Below are 16,396 nucleotides of genomic sequence, written 5' to 3'. Positions count from 1 at the left end.
GTTTTCCAACAAAGAAATGAGATAGCGTGGGCTGGCCCAAAAGAAAAGGTTGTATACCTGTTAAATATAAACTTACGAAGCCCAACAAGCATGATTTTCTTCAAAAATAAGCCCAATTAGTAAGTCATTATCGCGATATCGTCAAATCAAATTACAAATTTGTTCTTTAGTAGGCCATAAGAATACAAGGCCCAAATAAGCAATTGGATCCAATTTACCGTGGAATGTTGGTACATTCCCTCACTGCTCAGATGTGGGAGTGAAGTGTTAGATATAAGGGAGGTTGAACTCTCTAACTAACAACACCAACTTTCTTAAGGTTTGGGCCTCAAGGGAATCGGTTGTTGGACCAAGCCTCTTAGGCTCAGATGGGCTAGACTTCAGGGAAAATCCATGCGGGCCTTGGGCCCTAGGCGGAAAAATTGTTGTTAGTGAAGGAGGACAGTCTTTCTTATACCAAATGTCTGTAATGAAATAAACCATTTGGGTGAATGGTGATAACTTACATAACCATACTATACAAGCTTACGATTTGTGACTCCTATAAACTAGATCTAACGGCTCCAGTTTAGGCACATATCAGATATCCAAATCGAAGGGGTTTCCTGGGGTCCATGAGCCGAGGCCGATGGCACGGGCCCACTTCCTTGGAGGGGGAACTTCTATAAACTAGGTCTAACGACCAAATCGAAGGGGTTTCCTGGGGTCCATGAGCCGAGGCCGATGGCACGAGCAATAAACCATTTGGGTGAATGGTGATAACTTACATAACCATACTATTCAAGCTTACGATTTGTGACTCCTATAAACTAGATCTAACGGCTCCAGTTTAGGCACTTATCAGATATCCAAATCGAAGGGGTTTCCTGGGGTCCATGAGCCGAGGCCGATGGCACGGGCCTACTTCCTTGGAGGGGGAACTTCTATAAACTAGGTCTAACGGCCAAATCGAAGGGGTTTCCTGGGGTCCATGAGCCGAGGCCGATGGCACTGGCCTACTTTCTTGGAGGGGGAACTTCTATAAACTAGGTCTAACGGCTCCAGTCCAGTCTTACTTGCGCATTGGGATTCGACTTAAGACTAAATTGGTGGCCAACTGTGCCCATAGGGTGGCCATTCTGGCCTAGGAGTCACAAATCGTAAGTTTGTATAGTATGATTATCGGTAAAAAAAAGAGTAATGAAATAAATAAAAAAATCAATTAATAAGTAGGCATGATCAAGGAAGTTTATTAGGTTAATAAAAACAAATTTCTGGTTACATAAACTGAACCTTGATTGTGTATATTTAAAATAATTATAAAAAAAAGAAAAAAGGATTGGTTTGTTGAGATACATCTCCCATGGCGAGGAAGAAAAACCAAGGTTCATCCTCCAAAGTCCATGTCTTCGCTCATCAGACTCATCCTGGTCGTCCATTATGGCGACATTCCCACTTGCCTACTTTATTATTCTATTAATTTCATTACCCCGATACAAACTGTTTATTTAGAATACGTTCTGTTTGTTTATAGTACGACAACGTTTCCTTCCGTGCACACGTGCGCCACGTTCAACGTAAAGAAAAAATTAGCAAGACCCAAAAACCCTCGTGCGCCTACTTGTCCTTATTTTTATCAATTTTCCTTCCCCACGTGCGTTGCCGCCCTAAATGCCTAAATGTCGCTATTACTCCCTACACACGGCCACGTCCTCCACCTAATTTTTTAAATCCCGACATGGGGTGGGGGGCCCATGATTTTAATCACCACCGTCCGATTCAGTTGGCTGTTTGCATGACTAATCCCTCATAAATTTCATGAATTTGACCTTGATGGTTGTTACTTACTCCACGGCTGTGCTTCTTGTTTTAGACACGGTACGTCTTCAACACTCATATCCTCTCACATGTCGGATTGATATAATCTAATTAAATGGTATATAAATGAATTTCTTGTATTTTCTCACATTAGCATGCGTTTTATGGGTTTAATAATCATAGATGATGATTCAAGATGAATAAATTTTTGCAAATCCGTAGCTCAGAGAGACAATATCTTTGATATGTTTAGGTTTGGATTTCTAACATGATATCATAGTAAAAATTCGATCCATTTGAACGTGTTCTCGACCTATCCATTTATTGGCCTGACATAACGAGCCCACAAGTCAGATGTTCACTTTGACGACGATTCAAAAAGAATAAATCCGTGCAAATATGTAATTTAGAACGGACAATGTGATTGATGTGTTTAAATTTGGATTTCTAAGGGAAGGCACATTCGCAGAAACAAGAAGATGGGTCCCATGCTTTCACCACCACCGTGTGATATAGTTGACTGACTTGGAGAATTCGACATGAATTGCCATGATTCCCACGTGTACCTGGCTGTGATATAAGTCCCCAACCAGGCTGTCTATTTAAAACTGCTTCAAGGTCTCCTGTAGTCCTGTCTATATATATGAACACGACCAGAGAACGTAAAAGTGAAAAACAACAGGGGAAGCTCAAGAGTTCCACAAGATAACAGAAGGAAAAACCAAAAATGGGTTGGTCCGAACCAGAGGTGACATGCAAGAACCACCCAGATCTCAATCAATCACAAGGTGTATGTGCATCTTGTCTGAGAGAGAGACTGACCGATCTCTATATGCCATCACAGATCAACAACAGGGCACCATCTCCTTCTCCATCTTCACCGGGTCGTCGTCATCATCATCATCATCATCATCACAAGCGGGTCGGGTCGGATATAATAGGTTCAATACCCTATATTGTAAGTGTTGGTAATGGATTGAAGAAGAGCAAATCCATCACTTTTGTGCCGAGAAACACAGTTGGTGGTGAGGGTAAGAAGAAGGGGTTCTGGTCAAAATTGCTTCTTCATTCAAAAGGGAACAAGAAGGAGGTTCTCATGCATTCCAGGACTAGTACAAGAACAAGGATGTATTGATTGATGATCTGATCTCTTACAAGATCAATGATCCATCATTCCATTGTGGTTGTAGAAAATTTGATAGAATCCAATTTGGAAAGCTGAGATTCCAGTGTTTATGAGGGTACAATTGAATGATTGATCTGTTTTGACTTTGTGCAGCCATCTTGTTTGAACGAATCAGTGATGACAAATCTGCTTAAATTACTTCTGTACCAAAGAAATAGATACAAATTTCTTGTTCTTTTATTTTTTTAAAACCTACTAGTATCTCATGTTAATTTGTCATAAATTTCCGTCTTTTTTTAACCGACAACAACGTTGCATACGTACATTTAGATAGTCCGTTAAACTCAAATTCTCGTCGGGGCAAGGCGTGCACAAACTTTTCCGATAGGTTAGTTGTCCAAGGCTCAGCATAAACCTCTTAAAAATAGCCACGCCAGTTTAAATCGAACAAGATTCTTTACGTTCTAAGAGTAGACAAATAACTAGATTATCCCCAGTGGTTCTAAATTCTGGTCCCTTCCATTCATTTTCCATGATCCTTCTTTGTTAGTCAACTAAAATTTTGTTTTTAACTCCTCACATGCACACTACTATATTAAAATGTTCAGACCAGAATAATCAGTCCTACTTAACTAGTTGAGGGCACTGTCATGTAATGTGAAACCCTCTTGTTTGGTCAAGTTTTATTATCAATATATTCCACTATTGTCTCATGTACATGTATGTATACATTGACAAGGGACGGAAATTGAATAACAAATGTTTAGAATTATATAGTAACAAGTACAAATCCTAAATGATTGCAAACTGAACACAAGACAACAACTAATGGCAAAACAATAACACTTGAGCAGATGAGGGGCCCTGAAACATCAAAGGCCCATTAAGTTTTGAAGTACAAGAGATACTCTCCTATTGAAGTCCAATGATAACAAGTGGTAGAACAGCAAGACTTTCATTTCCTACAACAAAAAAAGTATTTGAATACAAATGTCCAGTATCCAGCCTCCGATATGGTTGATGTATAATTTTTTATTGTAAAACTGACATTATCAGATCCCCTTATACATGATTACTTTCACAGGATGCTCTGTTTTCCAATTTCTGAAGGGAGACTTCTGATAATGTAAGCAATCTCAGTATGGCAATCTTCAGGTACATTTGGCGATCCAACAGCAAGGAAAAAATTGGTATAACCTGTGTGATCTTTGTCCAAAATCTGTACATTCGGGTCCCAGTTTCTACGGCTGTAGCTAAGCAAATTCCTTGACCAAACAGCATTATCTGGCAGGGCCAGATATCCTAGTGTGTGTTGTATTCCCGTCTTCATCCCCATCACTATCGCTGCCCTGATCAGCAGATGGCCGTTTCAGTTTTTGAAATATCTCATCTAGGGACTCGGATGACGAAACACGAGAGATCAATTGACTTTCCTGAACTTTCCGCAAAGGAAGAAACTTTTTGGCCTCTACATTTGCTTTGAAATTCTGGAAACCGTTCTTCATTGATTCCCATGTTGAGGACAAACCAGAAGGTGGCCTTCCACTTGTTTTATCTGAGTTGCCTAAGTCAAGCAAGGAGACTTCAGCAGTTGCAATGTTCTTCTCCGGGGCCTTCACATCAGACGCTAGTTTACCCTGTTCTTTAAAGATAGCATACTTGTTACTGACGGCTTCTTTGCTAGTACCATATTTACGAGCCTCTTCCTTCACAGGTCTTGATGAACTTCCACTTCCTCCATTAGTGATGGAACTGGTCGCTCTCTTCATCTCTACAGCAGTTCCATCCTGACAAGTTAAAGATGAACAGATAAAATCATGCAAGACAGCACTGATACAATATTAGGTCAAGACTACATTGTTTGGTCGCAATACAGAGTTTGAAGCAAAAAATAAATCAGACATTGACAAAATCTAATTAGAACTTTTATCAGATTTACGTACTGTGAAACTGCTTCCAGACTCGACATCCATGTTGTTAAAATTTCTTGCCAGTGGAACAACATGCTCACCAACTTTCTGCCCTTGTTCAAGCCAAGATCTTTCTGGAAAAACAACGACGGTTAATAAATTACAAAGATATGCATGCAAAGATGTAAGGGTGCAACCACTTATTTCTATTGTTACATTTGTGGGTGAGCATGCCTATTATAGAAACAACACCATCTTTATCCTACTAAAGATATCACTATCTTTGCAATACAATGAGTAAAGCCAACTCTCACCTCTTTGTAGGATTATTAATCCAGATGGATCGAATCCGTCCATGTCGTCTGCCTCATTTTCGATTCTAAATCTCTTCCAAGTCCCAAATAAACCAAATATGCGGTCAAAGAAATTGCTTGCAACCAACAAGGTGTATATAACCATGATAAGTGGATAAATTTGGTTAAATCCAGCTCCAAAGAACGGGACCACTGAATCAATGTTTCCCATTCGCTGCAATAAACGTTGGATACCAGAAAGGTCAACTCAATGCTAGGAGTGAAGGAAGAAATTCATTCATAGAATAAAGGTGATCTCAACTCTAGGAACAGAATTATGTTTTTTTACAAGCAAGCTTGGGGGAGGGGGAGCTTGAACTCTTGACATTAGGGTCAAGAAGATGAGATGCCAACCACTAGAACCATGGTGGCTCTCACCAACAAGAAATACGTTAAGACCAAACATGCAAACTTCTTTAGATACATGGGAGGCCAAAGCAGAGAAATCAGTCTTATCTTTTGATAATAAGTCTATGAGTTTCACAGCAATAATTCCCTAAACTGCTCCAAAAACAATTTTCGAAAATCGCCAAGTCACTGAGCAATAAAATTTCTGTTTTAAAGAGGTGCCAAACACTTAAATGTAAAACTTCCCAGTGAAAGTACAGCTTTCATGGAGCATAAATATCATAAGAGGGAGGATCATGTAAAAAGTAAATCATTACCAAAGCAAAAACAATTTAAGTTAGAAAGCCAAATCTCAATAAGCAAGTCATGTTTCTGCACAATTAAAAGCAATTTAAAGTATCAAAGAGAATATACACTGAATAAATGGAAAGTTTAAGATCAGCTAGGATGAGCCATCAATTTTTTACTGTACTGCATTCTAGTTTCTGTTGGTGTTGACTTTACACCTTTAACAGCAGCAAATTTCTCTCGGATCTATTGTTGATAGGTGTTTTAGTTGGTTATAGTTATGGCTTTCCGTCTCCTGTGACAACTTTTCTTTGAGGGTCCCAGTTTAGCCTAGTCGTGTTCCTTGCTTGACCTTCTTGGTTCTTCAATTGCAATTTTACCATTCAAAAAAAAGTCTAAAAGAACAGAGAGCCCATTCATAAGATGAATGGAAGGAGTACCTTTTCAAATATAGTCTGCTTCTTATCATCGGCACTGAGACTAATAAGATTGAGAAAATTGTATGAAATCGGCGGAGCATATCGTGCAACCATCCTAGGAGAGAGATTGCAGTTGGATACATAGATCGATACACAGTAGATAATATTGATAAGAATGAAGACTTTGATGATGAAAGACTTACGAGCATATCATAAGCAAGCTGACAGAGTTCGTTTGTCTAGGCGTGAATGAGTAAAACATCAACATTCCAACTTTGAACAAGGAATAGTATGTGCAGACACACATATACATCAGAGGTACAAAAGCAGAGACCTGGACAGCAAAGAATCAACACGGAACTGTAGTAAGAGAAAGTAACGAGGAGCTTTCAACAACATAACTATTAGCACGATGCAATAAATAAAATAAAAATACTAAATCTTAGCACAGAAAATAAATATCTACCTGCACAAGCACCTCTTGCTTTCCTACCGCACTTATGAGGATTGAGAAGAGAGACAAGTCAACTCCAGTGAAAAGTAAAGTTGCCTCAGCTAAAAGAATTGCGGCTGACATAATACCTAGGATGATAGCCAATAACTTCTCAAGCTGCTTTCTTAGGATGCATCGCCCAATGAATTCTGTAAAGAACCACCATTTTTAATATATTAAGTAGAATAATTCAAAGCCATATGCAAATTATTTATTTACAGAACTGGACGAATCAGGCAGTCAGAAAGATCCAATGAGAGCACAGCTGAAAGAGATGAGCAGGTTTACAAGTTCAAAAAGAAGTATGCTAGTGATTCTTATAGCGTCAATACATACAAGGAGAAATGACTTAGCATTTATTTCCTACTTCTCTCAATCCCGGAATATTATACAGTATAAAATCCTGTCAAAGTTGGAACAAAATGTTAAATTGAAGAGGTTCATTTTAAAGAAATAGTTGCCCAGTCTCTCCCATCTCCCTTACATTATTCTCTAAGTCTCTACAGATAATAGCCTGTTCTGCTTTTCTAAACAACAGCATCATATGAAACCATCCATACTGCCGTATAAATCCATGATTCAATTTAAAAGAACCAAACCAATATCACAAAACCTTCTTTGCAAGAAGCCACTAAATGTATGATATATCGATATCCAAGAGTAAATTATGCATCTCTACCTAAATACAATATAAAAAAAGGTGAGCATGCATTTGCGACATATATAATTTTGGTATAGGAAAGAAAAAAGGAAGTGCAAATAGCTATCCTCCACAAAACTAAACCCATAAATGGTAGTCATTCAAACCAAACGAAATCCCAGCACTTCCTGAGCCATAGAAAATAAAGATTTCATTCAGAGGGAGTTACGATCTGATTATTACCAATTGTATCTAAGAGGGCCCCCAATTTCCCTTTTCGGCCTGGTCTGAAGCTTGAAATGTACTTCCTGATACAATATACGAAAATTGAGAGACAAAAAATGTGTTTGGTAACATAAACCAAACAAGACCATAAGAAAGAGGTGAGCATAAATAGAAGCAAACCATCCAGTTGAGCTGCGGCGTTCATAATTTTTTATTGTATCTTCCAGTTCAAGAGCCGCAATGACATAAGTCATGTACTCACTGCAAAAATAAAAAGATGCAACGGAAGAAAATACTAAAAGTCCACAGTTGATCAAACTGAGGATTCTTATGCATTCTTACAGAATAAAAGAACGTGGAAAAGCATAAAATGGTGATTCATAATGCAGGAGAAGATTAAAGAATAAGCTCCCTACGTCAACCAAGGTAATCATACGATCAGAAATTTCGTCAATTGAGAACAGAGACATGAATTTTCCAACCCAATGGAAACAATCGAGAGAATATGAAGTAACAAACATTAAAAAGAGTATTTGATGGCTTTCAAATATAAGAATATAAGTAATTAGAGAACGTAGAAACATCTATGTGAAGAGTGAGCCCCTGGCTCAATGGCAATTGGCAAAGACAGGGATGTCTATAACTACAGAATTTGCAGGGTTCAAGTCTCACCTTTCTGTAAATAAAATTAATACTTCACCATCAAATATATATATATGAGAAAAACGCATATAGGACTTCACCATAAACTAAAGGCACCTTTCAAACGTCAAATTTCTAGCAATAAGAATACCTTTTGTATCGATAATACTCCTCTCTAGCTCCCCGAAGAAGACGCCTGAGAGTTGCCATTGATTTCTCATCTGTATCGTAGTCCATATCATTCTCACCCAACCGACCGCCTTGCGGTTTGAAGGATGGATCTTCCTTAAACTGGGAAATAAAACATTTTATTCAAAATATTTAAATGATAAAAGAAATTAAACAAAACAAGAATTAAAAAAAAAAGAAGAGAAAAAGTACCATTTGAGTTAACATATTATCAATAACATTCATGTACGATCTCAAAGGATCACGCTTGGACATTTGATTGGATGTTGCTTGAGCAACCTAAAACAAAACATCAATGAAATTTGCCAAAATGAGGAAGAGTTACACCAAGGATGGGGATATATGCAAGTAATCATGCCTACAGATATCAACTAAAAACGATATGAAATGATGATAGCAAAAACATGTCAGGCTAAACAAGAACAACGTTTCATTTTAACCATGCCAGTAAATATTTAACTTACAGAAAGAATACCAATAAAAAACACTAATACCTGTAAATTTAACATAATTTTGCATGCAAATTTGTAAAAGAAGGAAAAGAATATGAACTTCTAAGCTTCCATTGAGAAAAAGCTTACAACAATAGTATTTGATAGCTCTTGATGAGCCTCGTCAAGTTTCAGAGCCATTTTAGCAATCTTGTGAGAAAGAACCTTCTGGCGGATAGTCCAATGTGAATTTCTCCACATGCTCTTGGGAATTTCACTCAAACCAAAACCAAGAAGAAATGCACCAGTCACCAGTCCAAAGGTATTCGAGCAACCCATGGCAAAGCCTAGAATATTTTCACCCCTGGCAAAAAGGGAAGAAAAAAAACAGATATACCACTTAGCAAGCAACAAAATATGAGAAGTTCTGCAAATTACAATGTACTCAAGCAATGAGAAATCCACTTATTAATACCCCATACAGTCCACTCATTTCTATTATGCAAACATAATTAGTGAGAGAAAAACGAAAGGTAAATTACCTCCGCATTCAAAAAATATATATATAAAATAGCACAGTATATTACTTGTAATTCGTTTATAGTAAATCAGAAAAGATTTGACAATGACTAACCTCTGAGATCAAATGGAAAATCTAAATAAAAGCAGAATAATTAACGATGCACAAAAAATGAATAAAAAGTAAAGGCGGCCAGGAAACAAACCAATTTTTGCTCATCATGATAAGGAGAACAAGTCCAAAAAGGCCAATTGATCCAACAATTAAATAAAAGACTAAGTTCACATGTACACTAGTCTTCAATCTTTCTTTCACAGTGAAGTCGCCAGCATCTTCAAAACCCTGAATAAGGGGCACCACAGCCCTGCTTAGAGACAACATAATTGAAAAAATGAGGATACATTCATCCATGATCCGTAATTGTAAAATCCGTGAGAACTACCTTTAAGTATAATGATATGATTACTGATTAAAAAGAAATCATAACGAACTTTTTAGAAGATTTGTTTATAAGGAAAAAGTAAAAAAGAATCATAGTGATATTATTGCATCACGCAGCAAAGATTAGAAGGTTCCAAGTTGACAAAAAAAAAACATGACAACAAAATACAAGAATAAAATCAAATACAAGAATAAAATCAGATACAGGAAGAACTTGAAAACATTGCAAAAAATTAATTTGGATTCCGTTGGACGGTGTTATAAAATGCTATTATCTTTAGCTAACCCATCTTTGCACTTTATTACGGCAATGAGTATCTCTGTAATTTCCAGTTTAAGAGTCCTTTAATAATCGAGAGTTTAATTGCTGCTCTAGTCGACGTTTTCCTTTATTTCTTAGAAAGTATTTTGCTACTAGAAAATCTTTTTCTTCTCAATATTAGTAGTGTCTTTTTCTTTTCCAATTAGAATCAGCAGTTTTTTTTTCCTTCAACCCGACAAAGAGAATAAGAATCTCAAAGAGATAAGTCTTTATAAGCCATTAGGACAATTTGGGGGTTCTCAAAACTTTGGAGTGTTCACAGGAGAAAACTCATTAAAGAATGACTCAAAGTGATACCAACTCAGTATTTTGGTACCTTCAACTCCATTAACAACTACTTATGAATCTTTTTTTGGGTTACACCCATTATCTCAAGTTTTAGATCGAACTAATCCATTGAGAGAATCAATAGATTCCTTTTCGGGAGCGATTCATCCTTCCCGAACGCAGCATACAACTCTCCGTTGTACTGCGCTCTCCAAGTGTGTTTGTTCCCCCCCTTCTTCCTTACCATGTCAAGTCTTTGTGAAATAACTCCAATGAATTTTTTTTTCCTTACATAAACAACACACTGACAATAAGTGTTCAAATGAACTTCTTTTTTGGATAAGAGTGCTCAAATTTCTGTGTCCATGTCCCACAGTTCTCTCACTTCAAACCGTAGCTAACCCTTTCATCAAACCCTGAGCGCTTCAACAAAACACCCTAGAAATCTAGCTGTTACTGCTTGCATACTCTGTTGGTAGACACATAATGGGCATATTTTAAACCCGACTTGAGGTATATTTCTCTAACTTTTGTCTAATTCTTACACGAACCAAACCCTTTTCTACCTTTCTATGAAAAATAACTAGTTTATTAGCTTCGAAACTCCTCTCTAGTGGTGGGAGTTGTTGAGCAACTCTAATCTCTAGCTAAGAGTTTTCATACATCAAAAAAAAAATTTCAAAAGTACAAGTAGATATAATTTACAAGATGATTGAAATAGATTTTGTTACACTTAATAATATAATATTCCCCTATAACTCCAAAATATGAGACTAAAGAGCTCAAAATTGCATCCAAGGGAAGACACGAACTTGTTCCATCGCAAGCATTTGCGAAGCACAAAGTCTTGAAGAGCCGAGAGCTTACATAAACTAATGGAATTGGCGAATTGCCGAATTCTATTCATCTAAATCCTGTCGAGTATATGAATGCCTACACATGTGGGAAGACTTTTTCATCTTGAAGCTGGAGGAATAGTGAGTGACTTAGTAAGTAATCCATAGAGTATGTATGAGAGGGAATGGGGCGACTCGAGTTGATTGCTAGAATAACCAGAGGTCCACTAAAAAATGATCATGTGTCAATGATTTTTATGCTATACCCTACAAAAATTCAAACGGTAACACACAGTGCAACAGAGTGACACCAATGCCACCCATCCACGATGGCATGGTGAGATACAAACTGAGAGAAGAAAAAGGTGTCAAAAAGAAAATTAATAAGTTCGTAGCAGACATACCAAGTAAGTAGAAATGTACTCCAATATGACCAGCTCCAAAAGAAAGATATTCCTGCATTTGGAAGTTGAAATTTTGTCTGTACATGTAACAGAAGAAGCAGTTGGATTAAGACAGACCAAATCATGATGCCAGAGAAGTGCTTCTATCAATCACATTCAACCAATCCATAAAAATATCCAAGCAGAGAAGATGGTTTTGCAAGCATGATAGTGTTGGATATAAATCAAGCAAAAAAGGAAATCACTTTGTTTATTTAAACTAAAATGAACCTGAAGGTAACGTTGATAAAATATCTTAAATATCTTTGTATTTACCATTTAAATGGAACCCGTAACCTTCTGAACCAAAAACCTTTATACTGTATAACTGAAAACAAGTGCAATTTTCACGATTTCAACTCTGAGAATCTGATTTGATTCTTGATTTCAAAATGTAACCCCAATAAACTATGAAACCCATGAATCTATAGGCAGAACACAACAAAACCAATCAAATGACAGATAAATCAAATCCCAAACATGGCACCAGCTGCATTACATTTAATCAAAAGCTCTAAAACTAATTGGAGCCCAAAAACACTTGTGAGGTCAAGCAAAAAAGCAACAATCGATCAACAGCAAAATTAAGGGAAGTACCGTCCAGATATCGGCAGGTACAAGGATAATGATGGAGAGAGAACAAAACCAGGTGTATCCCACGGTGAATAGAACATAGCGAGGCACTTCCCGTCCAGCGAAGTACCTCAAAGTCCATAACACCATGCCTAGGGTTAGAGGCAACGAGATCAGATAGAACACCCACATCTTTGTCTAGAATTATCTGCGAATTTCGGTTCTTCCTCTGTAAATAGACAGGGACCGATCCACGGCCAGTCCGGTGTTACGCAACCAAGTGTAAGTCGACCAAACACCACCTTGCCGGATTCGAGATCGGCGGTCTCCAAGCTGCAACAAACAACACAGTCTGAACAATTCTATTTCGATCCCCGGTGGTGTAGTTTCTACACTACTTTAGTACTTCTCTTCATGGGCCTAATAAGGCATGGCCCAAACAACCAGCCCATCTCCCAAGACCAGGCCCAAGTAAATACAATGTCATAAGGTTTGTAACAATGCCTCCCCCTCAAAAACACCTTGTCCGTAAGGTGTGGAATCCCACAAAGTGAGACTGTTGGAGCCGCCAGGATCAAATAGAAAATCATTGGCATCAATAGCAATAGACACTAGTGCAACTCCTAGTGTTTGCAAAATGCCTGAACACTCTCCTTCAGCCTCCAATTCAGTATCTTCTTTCAAACTGTCAACACTTCCCACATAATCTTTCTCCTCTTGTACTATAGTTACACCATTATAAAGTATAAATATTTTCAACATGCAGTTGTGGGACATCCAACATTTATCATCCACGTCTTTAATCACCTTGAGCGCAACTTCTAGGTCATTTGCCAATATATTCTTGTAAATACAAACATAGGTTGTCATGCCAAGCTCATTTAATTCCTTGAGTTTGTGGGTGGTCTTTTGCAGATGTAGAAGTTGGAAAAACTTGTTCTGCCAACCATCTTTCATGTCAAGAAATAAGACTATCAAGGCTTTGACTACGCAACTCCAACGTAGGTGTTTATTCAAGTGGCAAACACCCTTTAACAGAGCAGCCATTCCTCCACCACTTTGATTTCCAGCCTCCAACCATGCAACTAACCACTCCATATTCGCTACCCATCCCAGCATTTCATAGTTGGAGAACTCAAAATGAAGATCACTTCCTTGCAATTTTGCCAAGCCTAACATCTGTGCAGTTGATGGATAAAGCAATCCTAAACAAATTCCCCCATTCAACTCCACAAAAACATAGCTTACTTGGTCTTCATATAATAGCACTTGTGTATGACCGAATAACACCTTCTTTAAGGGACCAATTGTAGAGATCAGATATTGAATTTGTGGCTTCCCATGCTCACTAATTGCACTCTTTCCTACATCCTCTTTTACTGCATTGTGTTCTTGAAATTTCCCTAAATTTCCATCAATTTCTTGCAGCAAAACACATTTGCGACCTAGACTTTTCTTTTCAAGTGGAGTATATCCAGTAAAACTCTTACCCCCATTCTTGCAATCTTCATGCACATTTTGTCGAACACCTACTGGACAGTGGATACTAACCATGAGTTCTTGCGAATATTGACTACTAACCTCAAGAGCCTGGATCACCTTCAGAGGAGCTGGAGGTAGAGCTCGATTCTGTTCAAGACAATCAAGACGATCGTTCATGGATTGAAACGCAGCCTCGACACGGGCAGTGAAAGCAGCGATAGCATCCAGGAGTGGGGATTGTGAATCGTTGTCTGCCATGACTCTCGTTTTCCCCATGAGAATCGTAATCCTCTGATACCAATTGTTACGCAACCAAGTGTAAGTCGACCAAACACCACCTTGCCGGATTCGAGATCGGCGGTCTCCAAGCTGCAACAAACAACACAGTCTGAACAATTCTATTTCGATCCCCGGTGGTGTAGTTTCTACACTACTTTAGTACTTCTCTTCATGGGCCTAATAAGGCATGGCCCAAACAACCAGCCCATCTCCCAAGACCAGGCCCAAGTAAATACAATGTCATAAGGTTTGTAACATCCGGTCGCTGTGAAACTTTTTCTTTCAGCTAACGTGCGCTTCTTCTTCCGTTTCTACCTTGACCATCTATATTTCGCGCATTGCGTAGAAGCCAAGGGGCCATTTTCGTAGTGAATGCATCCGTCACTGTTTTGAAAAATGTTTCTGAAATCAATTGCCAAATAAGGCCTTAATTAGCTATTTCCGTTATATGTTAAAGGCGCAAATGAACTGAAACTTTATTGGGCTAATCCAGTTCCGGCCCATCTCTCTCTCAGGCCCAAGAAACTGGGCTCCGTGGTACGACTTAGTGGTCCAAAGATAGCACCATATATGAAAATTGGTAAGAACACATCACTCAACAGCACACATACTGTCAAACTTCAAAATCTGATAATAGGAAAAAAAAAAAAAAAAACTTTTTTTTTTTTTTTTGATACCAAGAGGGATACCCACAAGAACAAACAAACTAACTATTCAGCATTCCTGACTACACCTCTAGGCCAAGATACTCCAATAACATCTTCTCTTAACATCTCTATAATATCCACAGGAGGTTGATGAAGGAGTAAAACTCCACGATCATGCTTAAGAGCCAAATTTGCTAACAGATCTGCATATATGTTTCCCTCCCGAAGCACATGACAAATATTGACCTCCCAATCTTTCTTCAAAAGATCACAACATTTGTAAATCAAATTAGAAATAGGAATATTTGGAACACAACCATCCTATAGCCAGGAGGTCACAACAAGCGAATCTGTCTCAAGAAAAACTTTTCGAAACCCATTTTGCCATGCCAAAGAAAGACCCTAAAAACAACCTTTTATATGGGCCAAAATCAGTCTCGAGATCGCCCCCGGCCTCCTAGAAAACCCAACAGACCCACCACCTGGGCAACCGCCGACTAAACACCGCATACTAAAGACCAATCCATCACCCAAAGATACAGGATATATAGTCAAAGCAGCAGACATATTTGAAAGTCATGCCAAACATTCTCGATCACTACTACCACCTCTTATGGTAGCGATATGGACGATGGAAAGTGGGACTTTGTTCCACATTATGACAGTTCAGCCCTTAAAACCCAACAAAACCAAATTCTATGTCAGTGACTCAGGGTCCTATATGTCCCTGTGGAGTAGTCTAGTGGCCTGAGTGGCACGGCGAATCTTGGTATGTGTGGGCAAGATACATATACCCAGGTTCGATTCCGTACTCATGATTACATTCACGATTAATCCGGAACATGTATTAAAATATACCATTGTTTTCAAAGTTACAAGGATGAGCGACTCTTGGATAGGTTCTTTGGCAATATATATATATATAGAATAATTATCTTATGTGAACAAAAAATGTGCACCAACTTTGTGAACCTACTTTTCAATCACAAATGTGATGGGTCCCACAGAAAATTGATTGTCCCCACTTTTGTTTTATTTTATTACAACCATTGGATTTAAAGTTCACAAAATTAATTCACACTTTTAGTTCACTTAGGATAATTCATATATATATATATATATATATACACACGCACACACACGAATGAAGCAAAGATTAGGCCACAAAAGAAACTTCCAAGACCACATCTTGCACAAAAAGATTTCAATTCATTCACTTAATCCTTTACTTTCATCATGAGCTAATAGCCCTGGTGATGTACACTTTTCCATATTTTCTTCAGTCTTTTGATGATGCATTTCCTCTCCTGTGTCTTTTGAACTTCAAATGGGTTTTTTTTTTTGCTTTAGAAGATTCTCGCAGAACATTCTTTGCATAAATACTAAGCAACAAAGCTTTGCACACTTTGGTGGACATTGCTTTGGTCCTTTTATTCTTTCTTCTTCTTGTTTTTTTTTTTTTTCACTTTATCTCATTTTAGCTTTGGCTTCTTTTCCAAAGCTACCATAATCAAAGGCCAAACTTCGTATTGGTTGCTTTCACATCACACGTGGCTGTTGCTTTGCTACTGATTACCAAGTTGAATCATTGCATATAATGAAATAACCCACAATTAAAAAAGCAAGAGATTGAGTTTGTTGACTTTACATTATAATTAGGTTGATACCCGCCTTATGCGCGGCATTAATGAATTTAAAAAATATGTAAACGATCATTTTCATTAG

At 38.0% G+C, this 16,396-nt stretch overlaps 2 protein-coding genes across 2 annotated transcripts; one reads left to right on the top strand and one right to left on the bottom strand.

Annotated features, from left to right (window-relative positions):
* Positions 1-2,524: 2,524 nt before the first annotated feature.
* Positions 2,525-3,117, top strand: LOC120012581. The gene is made up of 2 exons (XM_038864024.1): positions 2,525-2,909; positions 3,077-3,117. Exons 1-2 carry the CDS (start codon positions 2,525-2,527, stop codon positions 3,115-3,117), a joined length of 426 nt encoding a protein of 141 aa, XP_038719952.1.
* A 580-nt stretch (positions 3,118-3,697) lies between these two features.
* LOC120012843 (LMBR1 domain-containing protein 2 homolog A-like) lies at positions 3,698-14,434 on the bottom strand. The gene is made up of 15 exons (XM_038864379.1): positions 14,288-14,434; positions 12,288-12,530; positions 11,652-11,728; positions 9,587-9,745; positions 9,012-9,225; positions 8,623-8,709; positions 8,393-8,532; positions 7,780-7,860; positions 7,618-7,682; positions 6,708-6,883; positions 6,445-6,575; positions 6,263-6,356; positions 5,148-5,361; positions 4,867-4,967; positions 3,698-4,710 (listed from the first exon to the last, which is right to left on the bottom strand). The coding sequence occupies exons 2-15, from the start codon at positions 12,453-12,455 to the stop codon at positions 4,204-4,206; spliced, it is 2,214 nt and encodes a 737-aa protein (XP_038720307.1). The 5' UTR covers positions 12,456-12,530; positions 14,288-14,434; the 3' UTR covers positions 3,698-4,203.
* Positions 14,435-16,396: the final 1,962 nt, after the last annotated feature.

This window comes from Tripterygium wilfordii, chromosome 13 (assembly GCF_013401445.1).
Source record: "Tripterygium wilfordii isolate XIE 37 chromosome 13, ASM1340144v1, whole genome shotgun sequence".
NCBI classification, from domain to species: Eukaryota; Viridiplantae; Streptophyta; class Magnoliopsida; order Celastrales; family Celastraceae; genus Tripterygium; species Tripterygium wilfordii.
This window is presented reverse-complemented; position numbering and strand designations above follow the sequence as displayed.